At 55.8% G+C, this 23,735-nt stretch overlaps 2 protein-coding genes across 3 annotated transcripts; both read right to left on the bottom strand.

Annotated features, from left to right (window-relative positions):
* Positions 1-387: 387 nt before the first annotated feature.
* On the bottom strand, positions 388-7,938 carry CDX2 (caudal type homeobox 2). Of its 2 annotated transcripts, none has more exons than XM_058688998.1 (3): positions 6,989-7,910; positions 3,356-3,501; positions 388-2,309 (listed from the first exon to the last, which is right to left on the bottom strand). In XM_058688998.1, exons 1-3 carry the CDS (start codon positions 7,518-7,520, stop codon positions 2,052-2,054), a joined length of 936 nt encoding a protein of 311 aa, XP_058544981.1. In that variant the 5' UTR covers positions 7,521-7,910; the 3' UTR covers positions 388-2,051. The 2 variants fall into 2 exon arrangements, with proteins under 2 accessions (XP_058544981.1, XP_058544988.1); XM_058689005.1 differs by having other exon boundaries at positions 2,051-2,309; positions 3,360-3,501; positions 6,989-7,938.
* Positions 7,939-15,396: 7,458 nt separating this feature from the next.
* Positions 15,397-23,735, bottom strand: URAD (ureidoimidazoline (2-oxo-4-hydroxy-4-carboxy-5-) decarboxylase; the record flags this gene model as incomplete). The annotated part of the gene is made up of 2 exons (XM_058699150.1): positions 15,397-16,461; positions 23,552-23,735. Coding segments are annotated over 2 exons (534 nt in total), but the record flags the coding sequence as incomplete, so codon positions are not given.

Raw genomic sequence — 23,735 nt, 5'->3', positions numbered from 1 at the left:
CAGGAGGCGCCGGGGGAGGGGGCTAACCTCGCGGCGATCGCCACCCACCCCCCACCCCCCCGCCCCCCATCCCCGGCTCAAAGGACCCCGCAGCCCGAGAGGCGGGCCGGGCTCTCTCCCTGCGGCTCCGAGCCGGGCGCCCGCGGCCCGGGCCGCCAGCGCCCCTTTCTCAATCCCCGAGCGAGCGGAATGCCACCCGGAAGGGCCGCGGGACCGGGGAGATGCCGCAGGCGGTATTTAGGTCTCGCCGCTCGGCTCTTCCTCCGCAGCCCTCGGGGCACCTCCTCCCTCGGCGGAGGGCCGCGATTAGGGCCCGAAGGTGCCTGTGGGAAGACCGGAATCGAGAGCGAGGCCCTTCTCCCCGGGCCCTGCTCGGTGGCTTCCAGGACCCAAAAACCTCAGGGACAGCAGCCCGGTCCCCAGCGGGCCGGCCAGATAACAAGCAACCACCACTGAAAGGCTCTCCTTATACTGGTTCTTGAATTCTTTGTGGGGTAGGTGGGAGGATTTCGCGAGAAAGGACAAGGGGTGGAGACAGGGCTCACAGAAATGCCCAGTGATTCACAGAAGACTATATTCATGGAAACGTTGCCCTGGGAGAGCAGAAAATAAAGCCTTTTTACTTAATGCTTCTGTTTAGCTGGATTGTGGGGCATCCCTGGGGTGAAGGGACTCACTGATGCAGGGAGTGTTGGTAACTGCGTCAGTGTAGATTTGAGGAGATGATATGAGGGGACGCTTACCCCCACCCCCCATAATTCCTGGCCGCTGGGAAGCAGCTGACCATTCAGATGTGCATTTTGCCCAAAGGCACCCCCAGGAGAACCACACATTCCACAATCCAAGGCTGGGCTCAGGCTTGGGGGCAGGGAAGGTCTCAAAACCTGCTCCCTCAGGCTTCTGATGCTCTGGGGTAAAATGAGGTTGTTCAGATAACCTTCTCCACTCCCTGTCCGAGTTTTCCAACACTAGGTTGCAAGTAGACAAGATGTTTCATTTCTTTAAAAAAAAAAAAAAATAATAATTCCAGACAAAATCTGAAGACGATAAATACAGAATCTGAAATCTGGAAAGCTCATTTATCTCTCTCTCTCTCTTTTTTTCTTTTTAGAAAAAATTCAACTGTGTTCAAATACCCCCCACTTCCCTTCACCATACCACTTCTCTCCCCGTGGATCCAGAAGGCTTTTGAAATGCTGGCTTGGATGTTACCCAGACCAACAACCCAAACAGCAGCAACGACAACAAAAACTCCCCTTCTTCATCAGCCCCAAGATTGTGAAAATGACAGGAAGTCCAGCTTGGCTCTGGCATTTATAGCACTGACATACATTTAGCCCAGAGAAGCTCTGGTGACAGGCTTTCTAAACAAGGCCCTGTCCTGGGCCCTCTTGTCAGGCCTGGAGTCCAATAACCACGCCTCTCACACCATCCACTGGGCGCCCACACCAGTCAAGCCTTTCCTGGTCTGGGAAGGGAAGAGAAGAAAGACAAAGACCTGGGGGTTCTGCAGTCTTTGGTAGGTCCAGGTTCCTATCTTAGCCGCCTGTGACTTCTGCAGTCACAGAATCTTGCCTGCCCTTGAGCAGGAGGGCCCAGCGGGCCCTCGGATCGCAGTGAGTAGGCGGCAGCCATCTTGGCTCCGAGCATTGGTGTTCCCCTGAGTCGTTCTCTCCCCTCAACCAGAGGTGCCTCCTGCAGATTTGGGAAGCCAAGAGCTGGGGAGGTGGGGGCTGGAAGCCCGGTCTGTTTCGCCAGTCCAGGCAATGCTTCCCTGGCGGGACGAGATGAAGCCTCAGTGATCATATCCCATCTTCTTGCTGGCAGAAAGTCAGACCAGAAAAAGTCAAAATCTGGGAGCATGTCTTCCTTGAGGCCTCCAACCCAACCCCCCCTTGTCCTTACTCCTGGCCCCCATTCTTCCTCTGAGAGCTAGGTCAGTTGGTGTACATTTGTGGAGGGGAGGGGAGGGGTCTCTCCTGAGGATTCTAGCAGAGTCTATGCTCCTCGTGGCTCGGCCCTCGAGCTCGGCCGCTGCAGGCGCCCGTGGGTCATTGGGTGACAGTGGGGTTTAACACCCCCGCAGCCGGCCCCAGAACCCCAGGGACAGAGCCGGGCACCGAGCCTTGCAGGGAAGACACAGGACTCAGGGGCTCGGGGACGCTTCTCAGAGGGCCTGGCGGCGGCTGGGGGGGCTGCGGTGCCGGCGGTGGGGGCTGCGGCGGCGGCTGCGGCTGCTGTTGTTGCTGCAACTTCTTCTTGTTGATTTTCCTTTCCTTCGCTCTGCGGTTCTGAAACCAAATTTTAACCTGGACGTGGAAAATGGAGGGGAAAACGGGGGGGTGAAGAAGACGATGCAAGGGGAAAACGAATGGCCCTCAGCACCAGCATCTACCCCTCCAGTTAAAAAAGTGCCCTCTCGAAAGGACCCCCAAACCTTCTCCCAGACGTTCATTCGAGAGCCCCGTGACAGCCCCAGCCCTGCCTGGAGCCCTTCCCAAGCCCAGTACGGCCTCGGGAGAGAAGAGCCCCTCCCCCCCGCCCCTCGTTCACCAGGTTTCCTTCTAAAGCAACCTTTATCTACAACTTTACTGGAAAAGTTCAGAGTCTCAGAGCCAAGGGAAAGAAACTTTGCAAAGCCCTTTCTACAACAAGCAGGCGGAGGCCAGCATGGATGTGCTTCAAAGTGACAACCTTTGGCCTCTCAAAGCTACACTGAAATGGAATAGTCCTCACCTTCAAGTTGAGAATGAGATTTACTGTGGGGCTTCCCGGCTGTGGATGTGGCCTGTTTTGTTTATTTATTTATTTTTCTAGACCATATACAGTGTTCATGAGTCAAGCCTCGTTCTAGTTTTTATGGGTAGGGATTGGGGTCTTGTATTCATTTTTTTCCCCAGGTGCTGGGCTGGGCACAAAGCTAATAGGTCTTTAATTGAAGTCCTCTTTCACCCAAATAGAAATCTGGATTAAAGTACTGCTCCGTTCTTTGGGGCTTTTTTTTTTTTTCTTTTTTGCACCTCCCGGGTGCCGGAAAATGGGGAAATTTTTCAACACCTGAAAAAGACAACTAGCGGTGGAAGGAACTTTTTCTAAACTCATTCAGGAGGAAATGCTCTCCATCCTCCTGATTTATTTATTCATTTGTTTATTTAGGTAAGCTCTACGCCCAACACGGGGCTTGAACTCACAACCCGGACATCAAAAGTCGCGTGCTCTACAGACCGAGCCAGCCAGGCGCCCCTCTAACCTGTGCTTTAATCTGCCCACAGAACTAGGTGGCTTCCGGGGGCCCAGCTTCCAACTCTGCCCCGGGGAACCCCACCAGCCCTGGAGGGAACAAGGCGGTTCGCACCTGCCTCTCGGAGAGCCCCAGCGTGGCGGCCAGCTCGGCTTTCCTCCGGATGGTGATGTAACGACTGTAGTGAAACTCCTTCTCCAGCTCCAGCCTCTGGTGGTCCGTATACACCACTCGGTATTTGTCTTTCGTCCTGGTTTTCACTGTGGAGGAAGGAGAAGTTAGGCTGGGGAACCGCAAGGCGGCCCATCAGTCATGGGTAATGACAAACCTCCCTAACCCAAGGGCTATTTCTCTTCCTTCTTCGCCCCGGGGGGCCAGGGTTTGGCTGATTCCTGCCGGGTCTGACAAGACCCCCCAGAGGGTCCTGAGGGGAGGGTGCGAGGCTATCTGAGACAACTAAACTCACCTTGGGGTTAAGTGGTTTTTAAAAACGAAGAAAAACTCCAACCTCCTACACACAAGATAGCAGAACCCAGCCCCCCATTTGGTAAACCAAACAGAGCACTGGAGCAGGCTGGGCCCAAAGGGAAAGGGGGCAGGACAGAGTCTCCAGAGTCCTGGGAATGTTCACATTTTCTGGCCTATTGAAGACGGAAGCCCACCCTAAAAGCAGCTGGGGCCGTGGGGATGCGTTGGTGTCGCTGCGTGGGGTGGTGGTGTGACTTTCTGTCTGTTGCTTTCTACTTTTATTAACAGTAGGAAGGGGGGTGGGGGTGGGTGCAGGATGTGACAGACCAGAATCACCTCCTAGGCACACGAGGCCCATCTGGTGGAATTCCGAGCTGGGGTCTGGCAGGAAGAAGACCCCTCCCGCTGGCGACATTCTATACCTGGCTGAATACGGTTTCGCATTTGGCACTTTTTCTTTTTTGAAACCCCCCCACCCCCATTTATTTCTGCTACAAACTCTGCCAGAGCTATCCTGACCAGTGATCTGTGCTCATTGGATTGAGTCAACATATTAAACCTCAGATTGATTGTTTTACTGAAGGGCCTTGACAAATAGTGCCGTCGCGGTTGGAGCAGGCCCGAGAACCTGGCGTCTCCCCCGGGTCTGTCCTGGGTCATCCCTTGGCAGGGGCTCCTCGTTGGCCCCAGGTCCTGGTCATCCTGCAGCCGAACAGGTTCAGTCGCCCGGTGCCCGATCCTACAGGAAGATCTAAAGGGTCTGGGAGTTTCTTGGAGGTGTTTAATGCCCCGCAGGCCGACTTTGTTCAGGTAAAACCCTTTGCAAACCACAACAAAAGCGCCCTGGGAAGATACAGGGCCGGATCAGAGGGAGCTCCCCCGAGCCGCTGAAAGGGGAACACAGTCCCAAACAATGCAGGACAAGGCGATCTTATCAAAGAAAAGCCCTTTCAATGCCTTAATAACAACCGCATTCTGTTTGAATTACCACTACTGAGCAAATGGCGGCCCCCGCTTTCATCCCCCTCCCCGCCAGGCGCATTAACATAAACACGGCCCGGCAGGCGCATTTGAATGGGCGCAGCGGCCCCGACCCTGCGTCTGCGAAGCCCGTGAAGGGAACTAACACGTCCTGGGAGCCTTGCAAGGGGCGGGCGCGTTCACACGCGCTACCGCCGCTAACCCACTCGAGGCTACCGGCGGGAGTCGCCCGTTTTACAGATGAGGAAACTGAGACTCGGGCTGGCTCACGCACACAGCGCAAGGCGCGGCTGCCACTGCACCCAGGTTGGAGCCGCAAAGGGGCACCCCCGGGGCTGGGCAGCGGGGCGCAAGAAAGTTCTCCGAGCCGAACATCCCGGGAGCAACACTCGCCTTGGGGAGCGGCTCCTGCGCCAGGGCCGCCCTTTCCGTCTGCCGGACGGGCCGGGGACGCGGTGACCAGGACCCCTGCGCGCTCTGCGGCCCGCGTCCCCAAGGGCCTTGGAGGCGCCCCGCACCCCCTGGGAACCAAGGAGGGGGCTGGAGGAGGGGAGAGATGAGAGGGACTTGTGAGAATTCATTATTGACTGCGAAAGTCACCACCCTCTTTCCGGGCCCTAAAAGAGACAATGGCAGGGCTGGGAAGGTGTATATCAAAGCGGGCCGGGCCGAGGACCAACCCCCCCTAGCCCGTTGACAGATGACGCTCCGCAGAGGAGCCGGGCTCTGGCCCGCGGGCCGCGGCCTCCCGACATTAACATCACAAGGGCGCCCGGCGCCGACTGCGGCCTTGCCACCTCGGCGCGGGACTTCACAGCGGCCTCTCATCTGCTGACCCCGCGGCCTGGGCTCCTGTGGCTTCCCTCCCTCTCCCTCTCCCCCCTCCCCGGCCCTGGCCCCGCGGCCACTGTCCCGGGACACACCAGAGGTCTCCCGTAGGCCCCCCGGTCGCTGCCAGGTGCGCCCCAGGCAGACTCCGTGAAAGACAGCCTTCTCTGAGACAGCGCTCGGTTCCGGCGACGGCGTCTCCCTTTGGGGAAGGCACCAAGGCGAGGTTCCGAGGCTGGCCCTGTGGCCTTCTCCCTGGGCGGCCGCATTTCCCACCCGGCATGTGCCCGGTGACTCAAGTACTGATGCCCGGAGACAGCCCCCAACGGCTGCTCTGATTTATACGGCTGTAATTGGCTATAAACCTCTGCAAAGTGGCCATAACCTGCGTGCAGGCCGGGCTGGGCCAGAAACAAGGGAAGAGAAGAAAAGCGGAAGTGCAGAAGGCTAGGAAAACTTCATGGAGCGAAAAGGGGATGCCAACAGGACTCTCCCACCACACCTATTCCAACTTCCTTCCCACTTTGACACATATCCCGATAGGAGAAGGGGCAGACCGGGAACTGATGGGCACTCGCGGTCCGGCAAACCTAGGATGTCTGCAGGGATATCTCCTGAGCAAGCTTCTTGAACATGGTTGCGCGTGCACACACGTACACACACACACACACACACACAGCCCCAGCCCGGAGACCCTGGAAAGGAAAGGTGGGGAGAAATGATCCCTGTCTGGAGCAGAAGCTGAATCCCCACCAAGGATTCTTCCCCTTCTCCCTCTGCAGACACAAAAGGACACCCACGACTTCTTGCCCCTAGCCCTCCAGCTTCGGACGGCTCGAACTCCTTTGCAAATCAAAGGAGTTCAATGACGGGGCGCGCTCCCTTCCGCCTAATTCCTGGGGCCTGCCTTTCCTGCAACAGCAGCTTTGCCGGCTCTCCCTTTTCGCCCTAGCTCTTGAGATTCCTTGACCCCGGTCCCACGCGCGGCCTCGCCGCCCTCCTGGCTCCCCAGGGCACCCCTCTGCTTGAGCGGCTCAGCGGCGTGGAGAGCAAGGCTCTGAAGCCCGGCTCGGTGGAGTTCGAGGCTCCCTTTCCCCGGCGGCTCCAAGCTGCGCACCGAGTGCCAGAGGCACCAAGGGCGGGGGACGCGCGTTCCCACTCCTACGCAGCCGTGCTACGCCCACATTCCTGGGGGTGTCCTGGGAGTGTTGGGACGTTGGAAGGAGGAAGGCTCTCCTCTGCCCTAACCTAAACACGGGTTGGGAGACCCACTTGTTCCCTCCCGCCCCCCACCCCCACCCCGCCAGCCCAGGCGCGGTAGAGAAGCCCGGCAGTCGGGGGCCCCCTGACTTTGTCTCCCTCTCCGGCCCTCCTGGCGCCCGGCTCCCAGACAGCTCGGGACGCCCGGGTCGGCGCGGGACGCGCGGCCGGCCCAGCAGCCCCCTCCGGCGGGGCGCCGCCGCCGCCTACCTTGGCTTCCGAGGGACTGCTGCGCGGGCTTCCGCATCCACTCGCACAGGTTCCGCCGCTGGCCGCCCGGGGACAGCTGCTCGGCGGCGGCGGTGGCGGCTGGCCCGGGAGGGCCGGGATTGAGTGTCTGCAGCAACCCCGAGGCGCAGGAAGGCGCAGCGGCCGGGTGGTGCGGGTGGTGGTGCGGGTGATGGTGCGGGTGGTAGTCGGCCGGGCCGCTGTAGCCCATGGCGGCGGCCGGGGAGCCCCCGTTGAGGCCGTGCGCCACCGCGTTGGCGGCGCCCCCCGGCGCGTAGCCGTTCCAGTCCTCTCGGAGCGGGGCCCCGTACGCCGCGGGCCAGGACGGCCCCGGGGACTGCGCAGTGTCCAAGTTCGCGGCCGCGGCGGCCGCGGCCGCCACATGGTAGCCGCCGTAGTCCGGGTACTGCGGGGGGCTGACGAAGTTCTGCGGGGCCAGGTTGAGGCCGCCAGAGTGGCGCACGGAGCTGGGGTACATGCTCACGTCCTTGTCCAGGAGGTAGCTCACGTACATGGTGGCGAGGGCCCGACGGCAAACCTCACCATGCTGCCTGGGGGCCGACGCTGGAGGCTGCCGGGGGGGCGCGAAGGGGAAGGGGCGAGGGGGGCGCCGAGAGCGGCGGCTGGCTGCGCCCCGGCCCGCGGTGCTCCGCTGGCTCCTCGCGGCGCTTCTGCCTCCGAGGCGGTCCCTCCCTCTGGCCTGCCTCCTCCCTCCTCCCTTTCTTCCTTCTTTCCTCCCACCTCCTCCCCACTGGGCTGCAGAGGCGGGGAAGACCCGCCACAGGCTGGAGTGCGGAGCCCCAGGCCGGCGGCCTTACGTGATTAACGAGTGTTTACAAGACTCTATTAGTAATGACACAGACACCAATGGCTGGAGACGTCGAGGCGCAGCGCGCACCCCGCGCACAACCCCCCGAAACACGATTTGCATTTTAAAAGATAAGGGGAGAGGGGAGCTCAAGAGAGGGCTGCGACCCGATCACCGCGAAATATTCAAACCTTTATTGTTAAGAGCTTCCTCCTCCTTCCAACCTGGTGCACTTTAACCTCCAATCACAGGTTCAAAGAATGAAATCAAGAGACTTGCAAAAGAGGGGGGGGGGAGAGCTATCTTGGTGGGAATCTGGGCTTGGAAACTAAGTAGTAGTGTTTCTGCATTTGCGGGGTGGGGGGGGTGCATCTACAGGCTCCTTCTACACCAAAGAGGAAAGAAAAGGGAAGCCATTGCTTTGATGACTACGTTTCTGACCAACCCGGGAGGTGAGGAGCCGAGCCCTTAGAGATGGGGCCGGTTCCTGCCCTCTCTGCGCTCCTGGCCAGAACGGTTGCGCCCCCCAAAACAACTGTGGCTGCTAATCAGCTATTTTCCTCCCCAAGGAAACCTCTTGCCTCTCGCACAAGATAAATTATGCTGCTAGCTTCAGGCTGCGTCTCCGAGTTCATCTCACGTTTGGGATTTAAGTTAAATTAAAGCAATTCAGTTATTAAAAAAGCATTTGCATCCAAAGACACAAAACAGTCAGACCAAGGAGCCTGTGGCAGAAGTCAGACGGTGGAGGGCAGTTATGGGGGGAGGGGGGTAAAAGAGGGTTGCTAGAGTGCTGGCAAAGTTCTGGTTTCTTGAACAGGGTGCTGGTGACACGGTAGGTTGTCTGCGAAAATTCAGCGAACCTACCCATACATGTTTATTTTACTGAAGTGGTTAAAAATCCAGGTAAAGAGAGTCAAAATTGCTGCTAATATATACCTAGGTATTTGTATATTGTACATAATGGCTTTGTCTTAAAACCACTTTCTGCTTTCCGAGGTAGAACACTGTCCAAAGAAAATCGTTTTTCGTCTCTAGGAGATGGGCAGGGAACCCGGGCTGTTACTAATGATTGCTTCTGAAGAGCTCCTAGTGAAGAAAAGTTGAGAAAGGACCAACTTTGAAGCGCTGTGTCGGGGGCCCCACGGGCTCAGTGGCAGCTGCGGGGACCAGTGCTGTGAGGCCTGGCTTGGGAACTGCCGGGACAGGAGCGCAAGGCGACCAGATCTGTCTTGCGCACGCGCCCGGCCCCGGCTCCGTGTAGCCACTGCAGGGAGCAGCCCCGTGGTGGCCTTCCAAGCTTTCTCTCCGAGCCCAGACAGTGCCACCAGACTAGGATTTGAGGATCGCAGAGGCCCGGTCCGGGGACTGGGCAAGCTGCCTGGGCGGCTTCGGGCGCTCCGGGACCAGCGGGACACTAGCCGCCCATCTCCACAGCTGCACTTGTCGGTTCTCATTGTCAAGCGCTCTTGGGCGGTTGTCACTTCTTCACCTTCTCGTCTCTGGAGCTTTTTTCCAGTGCCCTTTACCTGCCTCGATCCTCACATCTCCCTAAGTGGGGAACTGAGCTGGTGTTGTCACCACCTCCGTTTTACAGACACCCACCAAAGCTGCATAGCGGAGGGAGGCCAGGCCCAAGTTGGATGTGAACAAGCCCAGGGCTGAGGGATCCCCGGCTTGCTGGTTCTTCTCGTCTGCGTTTCCTAAGGAGGTTGGTTACAATCAGCAGTCTGCGGGGCGGGGGTAGGTCAGATAGCTGAGCCCCCAAGAGGTGGAAGACGGGGGTGGGGGGGTGGTGGCGGGCAAGTCCTCCAAGTGGACCTACCGAGCCTGGTCCGGACAGCTGAGTTCATGGGACAGCTCAAGAAATAAAACAGGGAAAAAAGATCGCAAGCCCCATTGCAGAACCCAAATCACTGAGTTGGGGGAGGGGGAGCGAAAGGGAGAGTCTGCAGTCCTGATGGGGTGGGAATGTGGGAGGTTAAGTGGTGGGCACTTCAGACTTTTGATCTAGCAAACATCTTCCTCCTCTTCCTGGAGACACAATTCCTCTTTCTGTCCCCCACAACCCCCTCCCAAGCCTCGAGCTCTGGAAGCCGAGGCCCAGGCTCAAGCCTGTGTCTTCGGAATGTGGGCATTCTTTGGAACAATCGCTTTATTGGGGACAGCCATTCCCTCCGCCCTGCAGTGGCCGCTTCCTGCGTTTTTATGGCCCGGCCGCCGGCCGCTGGCTAATTGTCCCGGTTTTCCAGCTGTGTCTCTGTGCTCTGCCCCGGAGAAAGGGCTCTGGCCTGCCCGCCCAAATGCTTTGGGAGCAGCCAGGGTCGCTCTGGCCCTAGGGGTCACGCCAGGCCCCAGAGCTGGCTGGACCCCAGGCAACCTGAGGCTCTCTTGGGGTGTGAGAGCTGGAGAAAGGAAATCGTGGTGAAAAACCAATTGGTTTTCTTAATGGAAAATGGGCCTGCAGGGCAGTAGCATGACCCTGCCCAAGGTCCTGGGGTCTGGGCTGTTTGATGAGGAGAAAGGAGCCAATACTGATGTCCTTGGATAAGCTCCTCAGAGTGGAAGTGTCCCTTCACATCCGGCCGCACTCTCAACCAAGAGGCCCATCTGGGTCCCCAAAGGGCAGGGTGCCAAGAGCAGTCAGAAAGGGGTGGATGGTGGCTGATGAGAAGGAAGCTTGGGTGTCTTTTCATGTTGATGGCTTAGCCTTTCTGGTAGGTCTTCACCAGGTGCCTATCCTCTGGGGGCCTCCTCTGGATGGGACTCTACCAGCCTTTGGGTGCAGATGTGTGGCCCTGGGAGGACGGGGGTGCCACCCGCAGGAGACCCTGGGGGAGAGCCTTCTCAGTCCCGGACCCAAGGTGCTTGGTGCCTTTCTTAGAACCTTTGGCCTGAGCTGAGAACCTCCTGGGATAGTTGGCCCCAACTTCTCTGGATCAAGGTTTTTTTTCCAGCCAGTACCTCTGGTCTCCAACTGGCTGCCCTACCAGAGAAGCCTTCAGCAAACGGCTCTGGATGAGGCAAACTTGTGGAAAGCTTGGGGCTGGGGCTGGGGTGGGGCTGAAGCTGTGACCCCGTGGAGTCTGAGCCAAAGCAGGCTTTTAAGGGCAGGAGAGGGTGGGAAGAAAGAGACTCAGGTAAATAAAGCATCAGGAAGACCACAGGGCAGCCACAACGGTTATCAAAGGGACGTGGTCTCTTTGTTGCTAACGTTGTAAAGGCCATTCAACATTCCTTGGAGAGGGTCAGGGGCTTCCAGAATTCCGGCTGGTGGCAAGGGCAGGGGCAAGGGGTGTGTGTTGGGGGGTGCAGGGAGGCACAGGAAGGGGGCGGGCTGCTCCTCTGGGCAGATGAGACACTCCTTGAATCCACAGATCATTGACAGGACTCTCTCCCTGCTCAAAGGTCCCCAGTGTTTGCTCTAGCTTGGGCCGGCGTTGGGGGGGGGGGTGTTCTTTCCCCATATTTGTGGCTCTTGAAAAGCAGGGAGCCTGTGGCCCTTGTAAGCCTGATAGGGCAGACCATCTCTCTCCACCTTAGCATGCACGTCTGCTTTCTGAATCCCGTTGAGATCAAGGAAATTATTCAAACAGTGCAACTGCTCCTATCCTTCCTCTCTTCTGCACAGGAAACCCTCACCCTGCATTGATCTGGCTTGTCAGGGTAATTAAGGAAGAGCGAAAAAGAAGACAGTGTTGCAGGATAAAATCGTTCGGCTTGGCGAGCTATACTGCTGTGGAGGAATGAGTTCATCTCTTCTTCACTTGGCATTGAGGGAGCTCGTCAGCCACCACCCGCAATCAGACACGCAATCGGCAACTCCCTCGCACAAAGGAAGGGCTGAATAACGAGTGGTTTGACCGCAACAACCCCACCTTGCCCGGCCGCGGCCCACTCGGCTAACATCTCTGGGAAGGAAATCGATGGCAGTGTCCTTTCGGCCCCATCAGGCCACAATGGGTCCCAACGTGTTCATTCTGAACAGCAGGGAGGGGCCGCAGCTGTCCACAGCTGCCCAGGCTTCATTCCCAAGAGCAGATGTGTCCCTGCCCCCACTGGTGTCAAGAATGTCCCCCCCGCCCCCGCAAGCAAACCGAGTGTCTGGTCTTCTGTACCTGAGGAAAAGCTCCCGAATTCGTGGGAGGTCACTAGTGGACTAGAGTTTTACCGCTCAGGGGACAGGGTGCAGGGGAGTGAGGAAATGCACTGCCTTATTCCTCCCGTGGAGTAACCTCCAAGGTTTCTTATCCAAGGCAAGGAATATACATTTTTTTTTGTCATGATCTTCGATCCAAAAATATACTGTTAAAGGCAGGAGATTTAGGGAGATGAGCCCTGAGAGAGGTGCCGAAGTCTGGTTTTGCTCATTGGGTAAATGTCACGCAAATAAATGGCAGTTGCCCATTTTCGTTCTTTCTTCTGAAATTAGAGTCTGTGGTCACTGTGTGGGGATTGGATGAACCACTCTAGCTCCTTGTGGTGGGCAAGCACGGAGAATGATTTAAAGTCCCTCGAGGGAGAGGGCCTTGGGGGGGGTCTCACCCCAGAGGAAAACCCGCGATGCTGAGAGAGAAATCAAGCTCTCAGGCCAGCAACAGCTAAACGTTATCACTTGGTTTTGACGTGGAAGGCCTTTGGTTACCATTTGTCCGCTCACCAACGTCTGTGCCTAGAGGGACTTTTGCTTATCATATGAAAATATGTTCCGAGGAAACCTTGCACAGTAGGCTTTATGAGGCCGAGGGAAGGAGCTCAGATAAGGTTCAGTTCTCCTTGAGTCACTGGGCCCTTTGGGAAGCTACTCTCTCTGGAGGGGAGACAAAGGACTTACTGTCCATGTAGCACTTCCAGTTTATAAAGGAGAAACCTGAAGCTCAGAGAGGTTGAGCGCCTTTCCCAAGGTCACACAGCTAGCTGTTCCAGTCACTACAACTAAATGAGCTCCTATAAGTCCATTTTGGGCAACGCGTAGGACTCTGTACAGATGTTAATTATTACTAAGGCTTCTGGTGCCACCCTGGAAACCCAAAACCAACTAGCATGATTCCCGGAATCCACACTCCCACACCCTACGCCAAGTAGGGCCAGAACAATCAGGTTCTGCTGTTCCACCGTTCTGACTACCTTCCACATCCCACTTATATCTCTCTTTCACAGGCACCTGCTAACTGCCGTTCATTAGTTTATCGAATGACAAATTTTCCATAAATTCCTTCCCAGATTTTTCGCCAATTACCACCTGCTCTTGTCCTCCGGTAAATACTTTCTGAAAAGAGCTCTTTATTTTTGAATTGGAACTGATATCCTAAGCCTGATCCCTGAAATTTAAAATGAGTAAAGAAATGTATGCAAATCAGTTGTGCTGTCTGCCCCCCCCCTTCTTCCCATGACAGTTGTCTGTGGACATCTTTTGGACACACAGACCAAAAAGCCTACTTCTTTGGGTAAATACAAGGAAGGCCCCATTCCGTTTCCCGGTGACATACGTGAATACCAGGCTCGGATTGGGCTCGTGAATTCCTAGCAGGAAAGCTCTCAGGTCTTTTTGCCAAGAGTGATGGCCGGGCGGGCTGGCTTGGACGTTTTAAGGGAGAGGTGAGAATTGGCGAAGCAGTTCCCCAACCTGGGAAGGTAGCATGGAGGGGTTGGGAGGGTTAGGAAGAGTGAAATCAGCTCTTCGCCTTCCAGCCGTTTTTAGTATTGCCATTGTGGGGTGTGTGTGTGTGTGTGTGTGTGCGCGCGCGCGCGCGCGCGCTTTAACAAATTAATAAGTAAAGTATGAAATTAAGAACCCTAGACTCTGCACCAGCCACTTCTGGGCTCCCGGACGCTCGCGGGGGCGCGTTGGGCCACCCCGCTGTCCCGGCTGGTGCGCACGCCCAGGACCCAGACCGTGGCCCCCGGCCTCAGAAGTCCGGGTTTGTCTCCCGCATCCTGCGCACCGGAGCGCGGAAATGAGAAACATCTCCGCCAGGCCAAAGCCAGGACGCGATGCTGTGTGAGCCAAGAGGTGGCCACAGAAACCTCTGCTGCCAGACCATGGCAGCCACGGCTGACCCGCCCGGGCAAGGGCGGCCCCTGCCTCTTTGCTCCTACCGGAGAAAAAAGCAAGAGCTACCTGTGGCTTTGGCCAGGGCCCTTCCCACCCGGGCGTGCGCGTCCCGCATCCTGCGTCCTGCCCTCAAGACTGCAAGCGCTCAGCAGCGTTGGTAAGAGGCATCCTCGGCCAGTCCTTCTTCCCCGTCCCCCTCCCCCTCCCAGCTCCTTTGAAGGGGTGGATCCAGAGTCTTCCCCAGCCCGTACCCCCTCCTGCAGAAATAAACAATTTCTGGCAAGCTTTGAAATGTAACTGTGTGATTGAGGACACCCAGGTCGTGCCCCAGAGGATCTCACGGACACTCGGTCTAAAAATACGGCTGCAAGTCCTCCCCCGCGGGAAGCCTGACTATCTTAGCTTGAGCACATTTACACGGACAGTCCAGACTCTGCAGCTGGGGCCCCTCTATTTAAGAGACTGACTCATCCTAGGGTTGGACAGGGGGGCTTGAATACACTGGATTAGTCAGAATCTCAGGCCCGGCCTGTGGCGCTTGTATCCTGGGGCAGAAAGCCCTCTGTCAGGCCAAAGATTTCTTGTGTGTGTCAGTAAAGCCCCCAAGTTACCTTGGCTAAAGTGAGGCAGGCGTCTAGCCCCAGGCCCCAGGGGCCCACTGTTGCCACCATAGGGTCCTAGAGCGCAGGAACTGAGTCATCAAGCTGCCTTTGTTGTGTGCACCTGATGCTCCTGCTTCCAGAAAGGCGTCTGGCCCAGGCCCAGGCCAAGGAGGCCTTAGTCTACAGGGATGCTGGTAGCCGCAGCTCACTTCCCTGGCACCCCAACCTAGCCCGGCCACCAGCTTCTGGCCTCCGTTCGCCCTTACCACTAGCGGAAAACACCTGCAAGGTGGCAAAGGGATTGAGGCTCCTTGACTGAAGTACCTGGGGCGGCCAGGGTGGCTTCTGTCTGTGGGACTGCAGCCTGACCACGCTGGCTTTTTATGAAAAGGTTTTCTTGCTGCTGCTGCTGCTTACCTGGAAGGGGCGGGGGGGGGGGGCTTGGGGGGGGGGGGCTGGTCACTAATGGAGGTTCCAGTCTTCCAAGGGCCAGATTCTGCCTTCCTTTCTCACCCTATCCGCATGGAAGAGGAGGGGTACGGCTTGTTTCTCTCCTCTGCCAACGGAAACTTAGGTTCGCTGGGGTCGGGTAGACCTTCCAGTGTGTGGGGCTGAGAGAGAGGGAATACGATGAGCCCGTCCTGCACGAGTGGAATTTTGGCCCTCAGTGTAGACAGCTGTCCGGTCTGCAGGGGGGCTCAGGAGCCCCAGGGTTCAGAAGCTCCCCGGAACAGCTTACTCTGGCCAGAAAGATTTCCCTGGGCACCGATTTTTCTCCATCACCTGCTTTGTCAGCCCTCTGGGGGGGAGGGTTTCTCACGTTCACCTCGGGCTAGAATGTGCGGCACTGCTCAGTCAGTGCTATTAAATTATTATTTATTTTATTGTTAACTTTGTAATGACCGACGGGTCTCCCGTGGCAGCCTGAGGGTCTGACCAGTCAGCTCTCAAGGGCCGACCTCTGGGAGAGCCGGGGAGGCCGCCTGCCCCTGACTTTTGGGCCCATCCGGCCTGGAGACGCCCCACTCCCAACCCTCTCTCAAGGGCGACCGTGCCAGCTACTCCGCCTGCCCCCACGGGGCGCCTTCCCAACGTCGGCCCATCACGGGGCTCCCTCCTGCCCACCTTCCCCCACACGCGGCCTCCCCGGCACCAAGGCCCCGCACCAGTGTTTCTCCTTCCTGGCTCCAGCTTCCAGCAGGCGCCCCAGAGTGAGAAAACGCCTTCCGCTCGCCTGTAAATGTCGGGTGCGGCAAATGAGGGGGGAGAAGAAGAAAACAAACAGACACACCGCTGCGGAAGAAAAGATTCCTTTTTCCGCCCGTTTTTGCCTTGCGGCTCGGGCTTAGCAGGAGGGGATGGGGAGCCAAAGGCCGGTGGCGTCAAACGGGCTGCAAAGGGAGTGTAGAATCGAAGCAGTGAGCTGGCTCAATCGGGGCGAAGCGCGACCCCCTACAGATACGTTGGCAAAGCGTGCGCGGGTGGGCGGCTGGGTGGGTGGACAAAGGGGCTCATTACTCGCCCGATGGCTCCGCCGCTCCCCTCCCTCCGTGCGCGTGTGGACGCCGCTCCGGGCCCGCGCCAGCCGCCCGCCGCGGCCGGTCCCGACGCGCGCCCGGGGTCCCGGGCTCGCGCGCCCGCTACGGTCCGGCGAGGCCGGCGGCGCCGAGGAGGTCGGCGAGGCGCAGGCGGCCGATCTTCTTCACCTCGCCCAGGGCGGTGCGCAGCTCCTCGGCGGGCGGGCGCTGCAGCCGGCGCGCCAGCTCCCCCGGCACCGCCGCCGGGTCGCTGAGACGCGCGGCGAGCACGAAGGGGAAGCCGAAGCGCGCGCGGTACTGAGCGTTGAGCTCCGCCAGCCGGAGCCGCTCGGCCGCGTCCAGGCTCATCAGGCCCGCGCCCCTCTGCTCCCGCCGCGACTCCGCAGTGAGCGTGCCCTGCTGCAGCTCGCGGCCCGCCAGGTCCGGGTGGCAGCGCAGGATGCCCTCTTGGCCTGCGGGGAAGCACAGACACGCAGCGGGGACGCGTCAGCGCGCGGCGGAGACGGCGGAGAGGGCGCACGGGGCTGCCGGCCGGCCTCCCGCCCCGCCCGATGGGGGGCTTGGGGGAGGGCGGGGAGGGGGGAGACGCAGGGTCTTCTGGAGGTGACGAAGGGCAACGAGGGGTGTCCTGGATTGCGGGGGCGCCCACCGCCGCAGCCCCTCGAACACGTCCCGAACCTTGCGCCCCTCGGTGCCAGCTCCTTCGGCCTGGGCCCGGACCCAGGGGCGGGGCGGGAAGTGACAGGCTTGTCCTTTGAGACCTTGGGGCAAGAAGAGCGGAGGGGAGAGGCCTCCGAGGCTCGGAATTTACGACTTGCTCGGGAGGGAGCAGGGACGCGATAAGGAGCCCGAGCGTTTCGTATCTTTTCAAAGTCCTTTGCTCTCGAGGGGGCTTTGATGTCGGAGAGGGCCGGACGCGGGGGCCTGAAGACTTCCTGCAAAAGCCACCGAATGGGTTTCGTTCCGTTCCAAAGGAGAAGGGCGGGGAGGGCCCAACGGGGATAACATCCATGGGGCTCGGCAAATAAACGTCCAGGATTTTGTGATCCTAAGTGTGAGGTTGGGGCGTCTGGAATGAAGCATCCAGAGAAACTTAGAGATGATTAACTGCAAAGAAACTCATTTCCAGCCGGATTTCCACAGCCTTTTGAATGAAAGTGGCTCTCCTCCTTTTAGGAAAATAACGCCCCCTTCCCACCCACCCTCCTCCCCTCCACCCACCGCCCCCCCCCCCCAGCCCACCCGCCGTCTGAGGCTCATTCCCTTTCTCCAAATATAGATCCTAAAGACAGCGCAGAGAACAACTTGGAGTTTTCTTGCAAGATAGCTTCTCATAATCTCCGAGGCTTAAAAGTGGAACCCCCTGGTGTAATGCCTGAGCTTTTACATCCTAATCCGGGGAGTTTCCGTGAACCCTGACCAACCATTTTTGCTTAGCTCTCTCAAATCAGAATTCAAATGCTCAAGGCTGGGCAAGATTTCCGATATGGTAAGCAGCCAGCCATAATCTGTACGAGGAGGGTAATGACACCTAACTTGCCGAGTCGTTATGAGGATTGGAGACAATTCATTCCCCCCCCCCCCCAACGCAGCACCTAATACTAGCAAACATCCAAGAAACAGCCGTTCTTATTAGTCGTAGTAAACATTCTAACTGGACTGTGGGGCCGAAGCATCTGACTCTGGCGCTGAGATGAGTCAGGAGCTCTGTTGGAGACGGAGATCATTTAAAACTCGTTTGAAATACGGCATAAAACCTCCCCTTACTCAAACCTTACGGTTTCTGCCCACTTAAAAGTTGGTTGGGATTGCACCATCCAACTCACAGACCAGGGTCCAGGTCAGGAGAACCGGACCTTCTGCTTTTAAGGGAGGATTCCATGGAGGCTCAGAACGGATTAGGGGACCTGCCCAAGGTCACTTGGCTAGTAGCTCAAATACCAGGCGACTTGGGGGGCATTGGCCGTCCCTCCAAGGTTAAAGGGCGTTTTAAACGAAAGTCGTGTCCCCCGTAATTCCATCTCTACGACACCACTATTTTAGGCCCCTTCTCATGGGTCCTGTCCCGGGGCACTGCAAATGCTAGGTGCTTCTTTTCCCGGGTCCGGGTGGGGCGAAAATGAAGGTGTTAAATTCCCTACCTGCACTGATCCCCGCCCCAGGTCCTGGAGGCTGTGCCCGGAGACCATCCACCACTCCGAATCCGAATTCCCTCCGCACCCACCCAGCCCTGGCCCCCCAGCAAACGGCAGACTGGGGAGGGGAAATAGAGTCCTGAGCATCTCTACAGGTCCTGACCCAGAGAGCTCTCCTTGGCGCCCCCTCCTTGCATATTCAGGCTTTCCAAGCAGCCTTTAGGCGAGGGGGACCGTGACCCAGTCTTCTGACCGACCCCGTCTTGACTTCCTTTCCCCCCTATTTCTTATTCTCTAGAGGCCCAGCTCAAGCTTGGGGGAAAGTAGTTATTGGCGGGGAGCCGTTGGCGTGGGGCTAGCGTTCGTCCCCATACAGCCCCGAGCGGACTCCCCTAGGGGACCTCGGAGCAGAGACTGGAGGCCGCGCAGCGGGGGCCCGGTCCCACGCGCGCCACACCTGCCCCTTTCCTCCTCGTTCTTGCACCTCGCTTCTCACTCCCCTGGGTTGTCTCCCCTCTTGAAAACACCGTCTGGGGTTAATGTTTGCCTAGGACTGAACCTGTGTTTTACACTGTTTGTGGGGAAGGTAGGGGGAAGAGAAGAGAAGGGAGGCCCAGAGAAGGGCAGGGCAAAGAGAAGAAGAAAACACACGCGCGCGCGCACACACGCACACACGCACGCACGCACACCTGCGACCCATATACACAGCTGCAGATTAGAGACAAAAAAAAAAAAAGGTGCAAGGGGGCCAGCAGACGACGGTAGCTCAGGAAAAAAACAGAATGTGATCCGGGCCAGCCCAGGACTCCACCTTTTCTCCCCACCACTGATCCCTGGAGTACTATCCGGGATGACGCTGACCCAGCCGCACCGGGCTGCGCACTGGCCAGGTCAGTCGATTGTCCTGGGTTGGCCGGACCATTTCAATGCTGCCTGTTTTCTTCAGTCTTTCCTGAAATCCTACGGCCTGTGCCTTTGGCATGGCACACGCAGGGATGTAGGGGTAGACGTGTCTTATTTGCTGTGACCACAAGTCATCAATCTTTGCATCTAGGAGAGTTCCTGGCACAAAGCGGACACTCTTCGTTTTAATAGGAGAGCAGAGCAGGCAACTGGCTTGGAATCCCATTAGAGGCCACCAGGGTCCCTACATCGGGACCAACTAGTGTGTTCTCCCTGCTGGTACAATGGATCATCTATTCCTTCTGGTGTGTGTGTGTGTGTGTGTGTGTGTGTTGATGTTTATTTTTGAGAGAGAGAAGGCACATGCACAAGGGAGGGGCAGAGAGAGAGGAAGACAGAGGATCAGAACCACACTCTGTGCTGACAGCAGAGAGCCCGATGTGGGGCTGGAACTCAAGAAGATAATGACCTGAGCCAGAGTTGGAGGCTTCAAGTAGGTCGCTTAACCAGCTGAGCCACCCAGGCGCCCCCCCCCCATCTGTTGTGTTCTTGAAGCTGGTCCTCTTTTCATATCAAGACTATAATTTCAAACATCCATTTCTTCCCCCCTCACTCCCGGCACTGCCTTATCCTCAGCAACCACGAACACGCCTTAGAGTCACTCGTCCCACCAACAAAATTAAACTCTCCCTTGATTCCCTATTGCCCTCTAGCTTCTCCCTATATCTCTGCTCCTCCTTACAGCAAACACCTCAAAGGGTTTCTCACCTCCTATTCCAGGTTCACTCTATCAAGCTTTCAGTCCCACCCGCCATCCAGTCTGCGCTCATCAAGGTCACAGATGATGGCCATCTTGCCCAAACCCAGCGGCCTGTTCTCCTGTCTTCTTCCTCAGCCTCTTGAGAGAATGTCATATGGTTGTTCCTCTGTCCTTCTTAAAAGATTATCATCACTCACCTACTTTCGTCATTGGTTCCTGTTCTGCCAGATCACTAACACTGAAGTACCCAGGACTCAGTACTTACTTCTCTTCCCCTCTGTATTTGCACAAATGCCCAGGTGTCCTCACTGGGACTCATGGCTTCAAATGCCATCAGTTTGTTTTTCTTTTTATGACACCTGGATCCAAAAAGTCTCAGGTTCCTTTTCTAAGATGGCTTTCTCCTGGAGCTTAGACCGCTTTCTTCTCATCTTTTGGTTTTTGGGACTCCAGTGTCACTTCCTAAGAAAGACTTATTTTATTACATATTTTCTTCTAATACTTTTTTAGAATGTGAAATTATCTCATTTACTTATGTTAATCCAGTCTCTCTCTACTAGAATGTAAACTCGTTGAAGGTAGGCACTTGTCTTGTCCACAACGCCTGGGACAATTCCTGGGGCACAGTGGGCGCTTGACCGACACATCACTTTTGGGAAGGAGTGCCATATATATCTTTTGATTGAACACATTTGAACAGCCTCTTCTAAATACCTGATAGCCTGCATTTCAGGGAATTATTAGTATCTTTTTTATTCATTCAACAACTATGTTCTGAAAGAAGTATTAAATAATAAATTATGGCATTATTGCAATTCTGAAATGTCACAAGGAGATGCACTTTTTATCTTTGATTTTAACACAAATTAGTACTGAATTGGGGTGTGTGTGTGTGTGTGTGTGTGTGTGTGTTTCAACTGTCTTCCCTTTATTTTCTCCACGCCCCTTGGCCGGAAATCAGGAACTGATTGGCTTGAAAGGGTGCTTGGCCAATCAGTGCTGGAACTGAATATTAATCCTGGACTGCCACCTACTGACCAATAATCCTCATAGTGTAACCGGAGTGGATTGTCAACCTTGGTTTACTCTACAAACAAGATTTTGTTTTCTGCTAATTGTAGAGGATTTTCTTAGATCATGTATAAAACAAATCCTTGACCAGGTAGATCACCCTATCCCGAACTTTCTTTTAAGGCCTCTTTTCGTTATGGGATTAAAAGACTCTATTACATTCCCAACTCTGCAGATTAAAGCTAGACTATGCAGTAAATCCCGTTTCATTTGCTTATTGAAATAACCCAACATAGGATCTGGGACATCAAGCATTAATATGAATTGAATAAATTAGTGAATGAATAAAAGAACTCCCTAGCAACTCTTTTTAGACTGTTCTGATTCTCTAAAAAATGCTTCAAAAGCTGCTGGCTTGACCATCAAGGTTTGAATCCCGGTTCTGCCACTTTCTAGCTGTGTGTTCTTGATCAAGTTATTTATCCTTTCTGTTCCTCTGTTTTCTCATCTGTAAGATGGATATGATAATGATAATGCTTGTTTTATAAGATTATCATAAGGATTAAATGAGTTAACAAATGGAAAGTGTTTACAAAAGTGCCTGAAATACACCAAAAGTAAGGGTTAAATGCATTTTCGCTATTATTATTTTCATCGCTCACGTTGCCTCTCCAACATCATGGAGGTGATTAGATACAAAGTAACCACCCTTATAGCTTTGAAGCCCTGCTCCCAGCTGCCTAAGAGAATGTGGACACTGGCAGAGGACTGAGAAGCAGGATCCACATAAGGAGGTCCCTGCAAAGAACGGTGTCTGATGCAGAAGGGAGCAAACACCCCAGTGACCCCAGCTCCCTCTGGTCATTTTGTCCCATGGACCTGTCACTAAAGTCGCTCCAGGTGAAATGTGTGGGGAGAGGGTACCAGGATCCATCACCTTTCAAAATCATCTTACGATCTCATCTTCTGAATCGTTTCATGCATTCGATATTAAGTCCCTATTCACTGAGCGATGTAGGATTCTGACACCGACCAGAATACGGAGCTCCCACTGAGTTAGGAGAGGGATCAAATACAAGCCTCAGGAGGGAGGGGGTGAATGCCAATCCCCATATCCCGCTTTGCTCAGGACTGTGATTGGATTTCACCTTAACCAGACCTTAACTAACCTTAACGAGAACCTCAGCTCAAACTGATTGGAGTGACTGCTGATGAGAGAGAAGACGGAAATAGGGAAATTTTAATTTTATTATCTAAGTTCTTGGCACCGTAAGCCCTAAATAAATGTTGAATAACTGGATAAAGCAGTGAATACTGGGTTTGAATTATCCACGCAGTCCTTTCCCTCCCCAGCCCTACCACCCCTTAGGTATTGAGACAGATCATGGAATTTTTTTCCTTTATTTTTTTTTAACATGATAGAAAAAATGCCATTCATAAGGCATTCACACCCTTTAAAAATTATTTTTCCCCTCTGGCCTAGAAGCCTTCCATTTGACCTGCCTTTTCCTGTCAGACATTTAGAACATGGGCTCTGGTAGCCTCTTACTCTTTCCAGCTTGTTCTGCAGGCTGTATGCTGACACGGGGAGCCTCTCGGCTCATCAAGCTGGGACTGACCATCCTGTGAGTCATCGGTCACAAGGCTTTGGTGTCCTTCAGCCCCACGAATGCCCGAGCCCAGTGGCAGAGCTGAGAGAGGCCCCGAGAAGGGGGTGACTGTCAACATTTCTGTCCGTTTGATTTTATAACACGATCCTCTCCTCTTGCTAGATGTGCCCCAAATCAATTAAAACGAGTTCCTTATTTGGGGGACGTTCGGAAACCACCCCGGATGTCAGACTCTGGACGGATGGGCAAGACTGTCCGTTGGCCTCATTATGGAGGAGAAGACCGTGGAGGTCCTCTTCTCCCCCCCGCCCCCCACACCAGGCCTCTGTGGGAGCCCCTCTGTGAAGGCAGCCCTTGCCCCTCGCCTCCCTTCAGGCTTTTCCGAAGATACCCGAACAGCCCCGGAAGCAGCCCTGACTCTAACCCTCGGTCTCTGAATCCCTGTGAGGCCCTGTGTCACTCTGAGTCACTTGGGGTAAGCCTAAACCTCCACCCTCCTCACCCCACACCCGCAAGGGTCGCCTTGTCTCTCTCTAGCCAGAGGAAATCAACAATTTCTCTCCCTTTCGCCAGAGGAATTCCTTCAGATTTTTGTCTTTTCCTCTTCACTCCCTTAGGGAGTTGCTGATCTGAGTGAGTCTACTTTCCTCGGTGGTCCAGTCCAAACTGGCCCTTTCTGGTAAAAATGTCAGCCATTTGCTCTTTCCCCTGGGCTCCTGAGATATTCTGATACCGTGCTGTCTCCTCTCTTGCATACAGGACATTCCCAGAGCCAACACACTTGGCTAAGAGAGGGTGGGCCCTCAGCCTGACCTTTGGCCTCTGTGGGGCTGCGAGGCCCGAGGAGAACGGTGCCTGTTCCTCTCGCGTCGTGACCTCGTGGCTTTGATATTTAACAACCCCTTTACCCGAGCCGACCTACCTCGGCAATTCTACCTCCAACCTGACACCTCGCAAGCGTCTGACCCTCATTGACCGAGTCTAAGGAGATCGAGCCTTACGATAAAAATACCAATCGATACGTCAGCGATAAGCAACTAGGCTAAAATATCTCAAACCATTCGGGTAAATACGCTTGAGAGCCCTTCGCACAGACTCTCGGCGTCTAATGCCGCAGCCTCACCTGACTGTGGAAGGGCGTCAATAAAGGCAAAAAAGTGCTTCTCTAAATCTTCCGAGTTGGAGAACGGGCGCTGGGACCACACAGCAGCCGCAATCAGAGGGCATCTCTCAACGACATTCCCGAACACATCCACAAATTCTCCAAAGTCCATGGAGTTGACCTTCTCCATGTCCACTGCTTGCGT

This window comes from Neofelis nebulosa, chromosome 1 (genome assembly GCF_028018385.1).
Source record: "Neofelis nebulosa isolate mNeoNeb1 chromosome 1, mNeoNeb1.pri, whole genome shotgun sequence".
Lineage (NCBI taxonomy): Eukaryota > Metazoa > Chordata > Mammalia > Carnivora > Felidae > Neofelis > Neofelis nebulosa.
The sequence above is the reverse complement of the archived record's forward strand: the minus strand, read 5'-3'. Positions and strand labels throughout refer to the sequence as shown.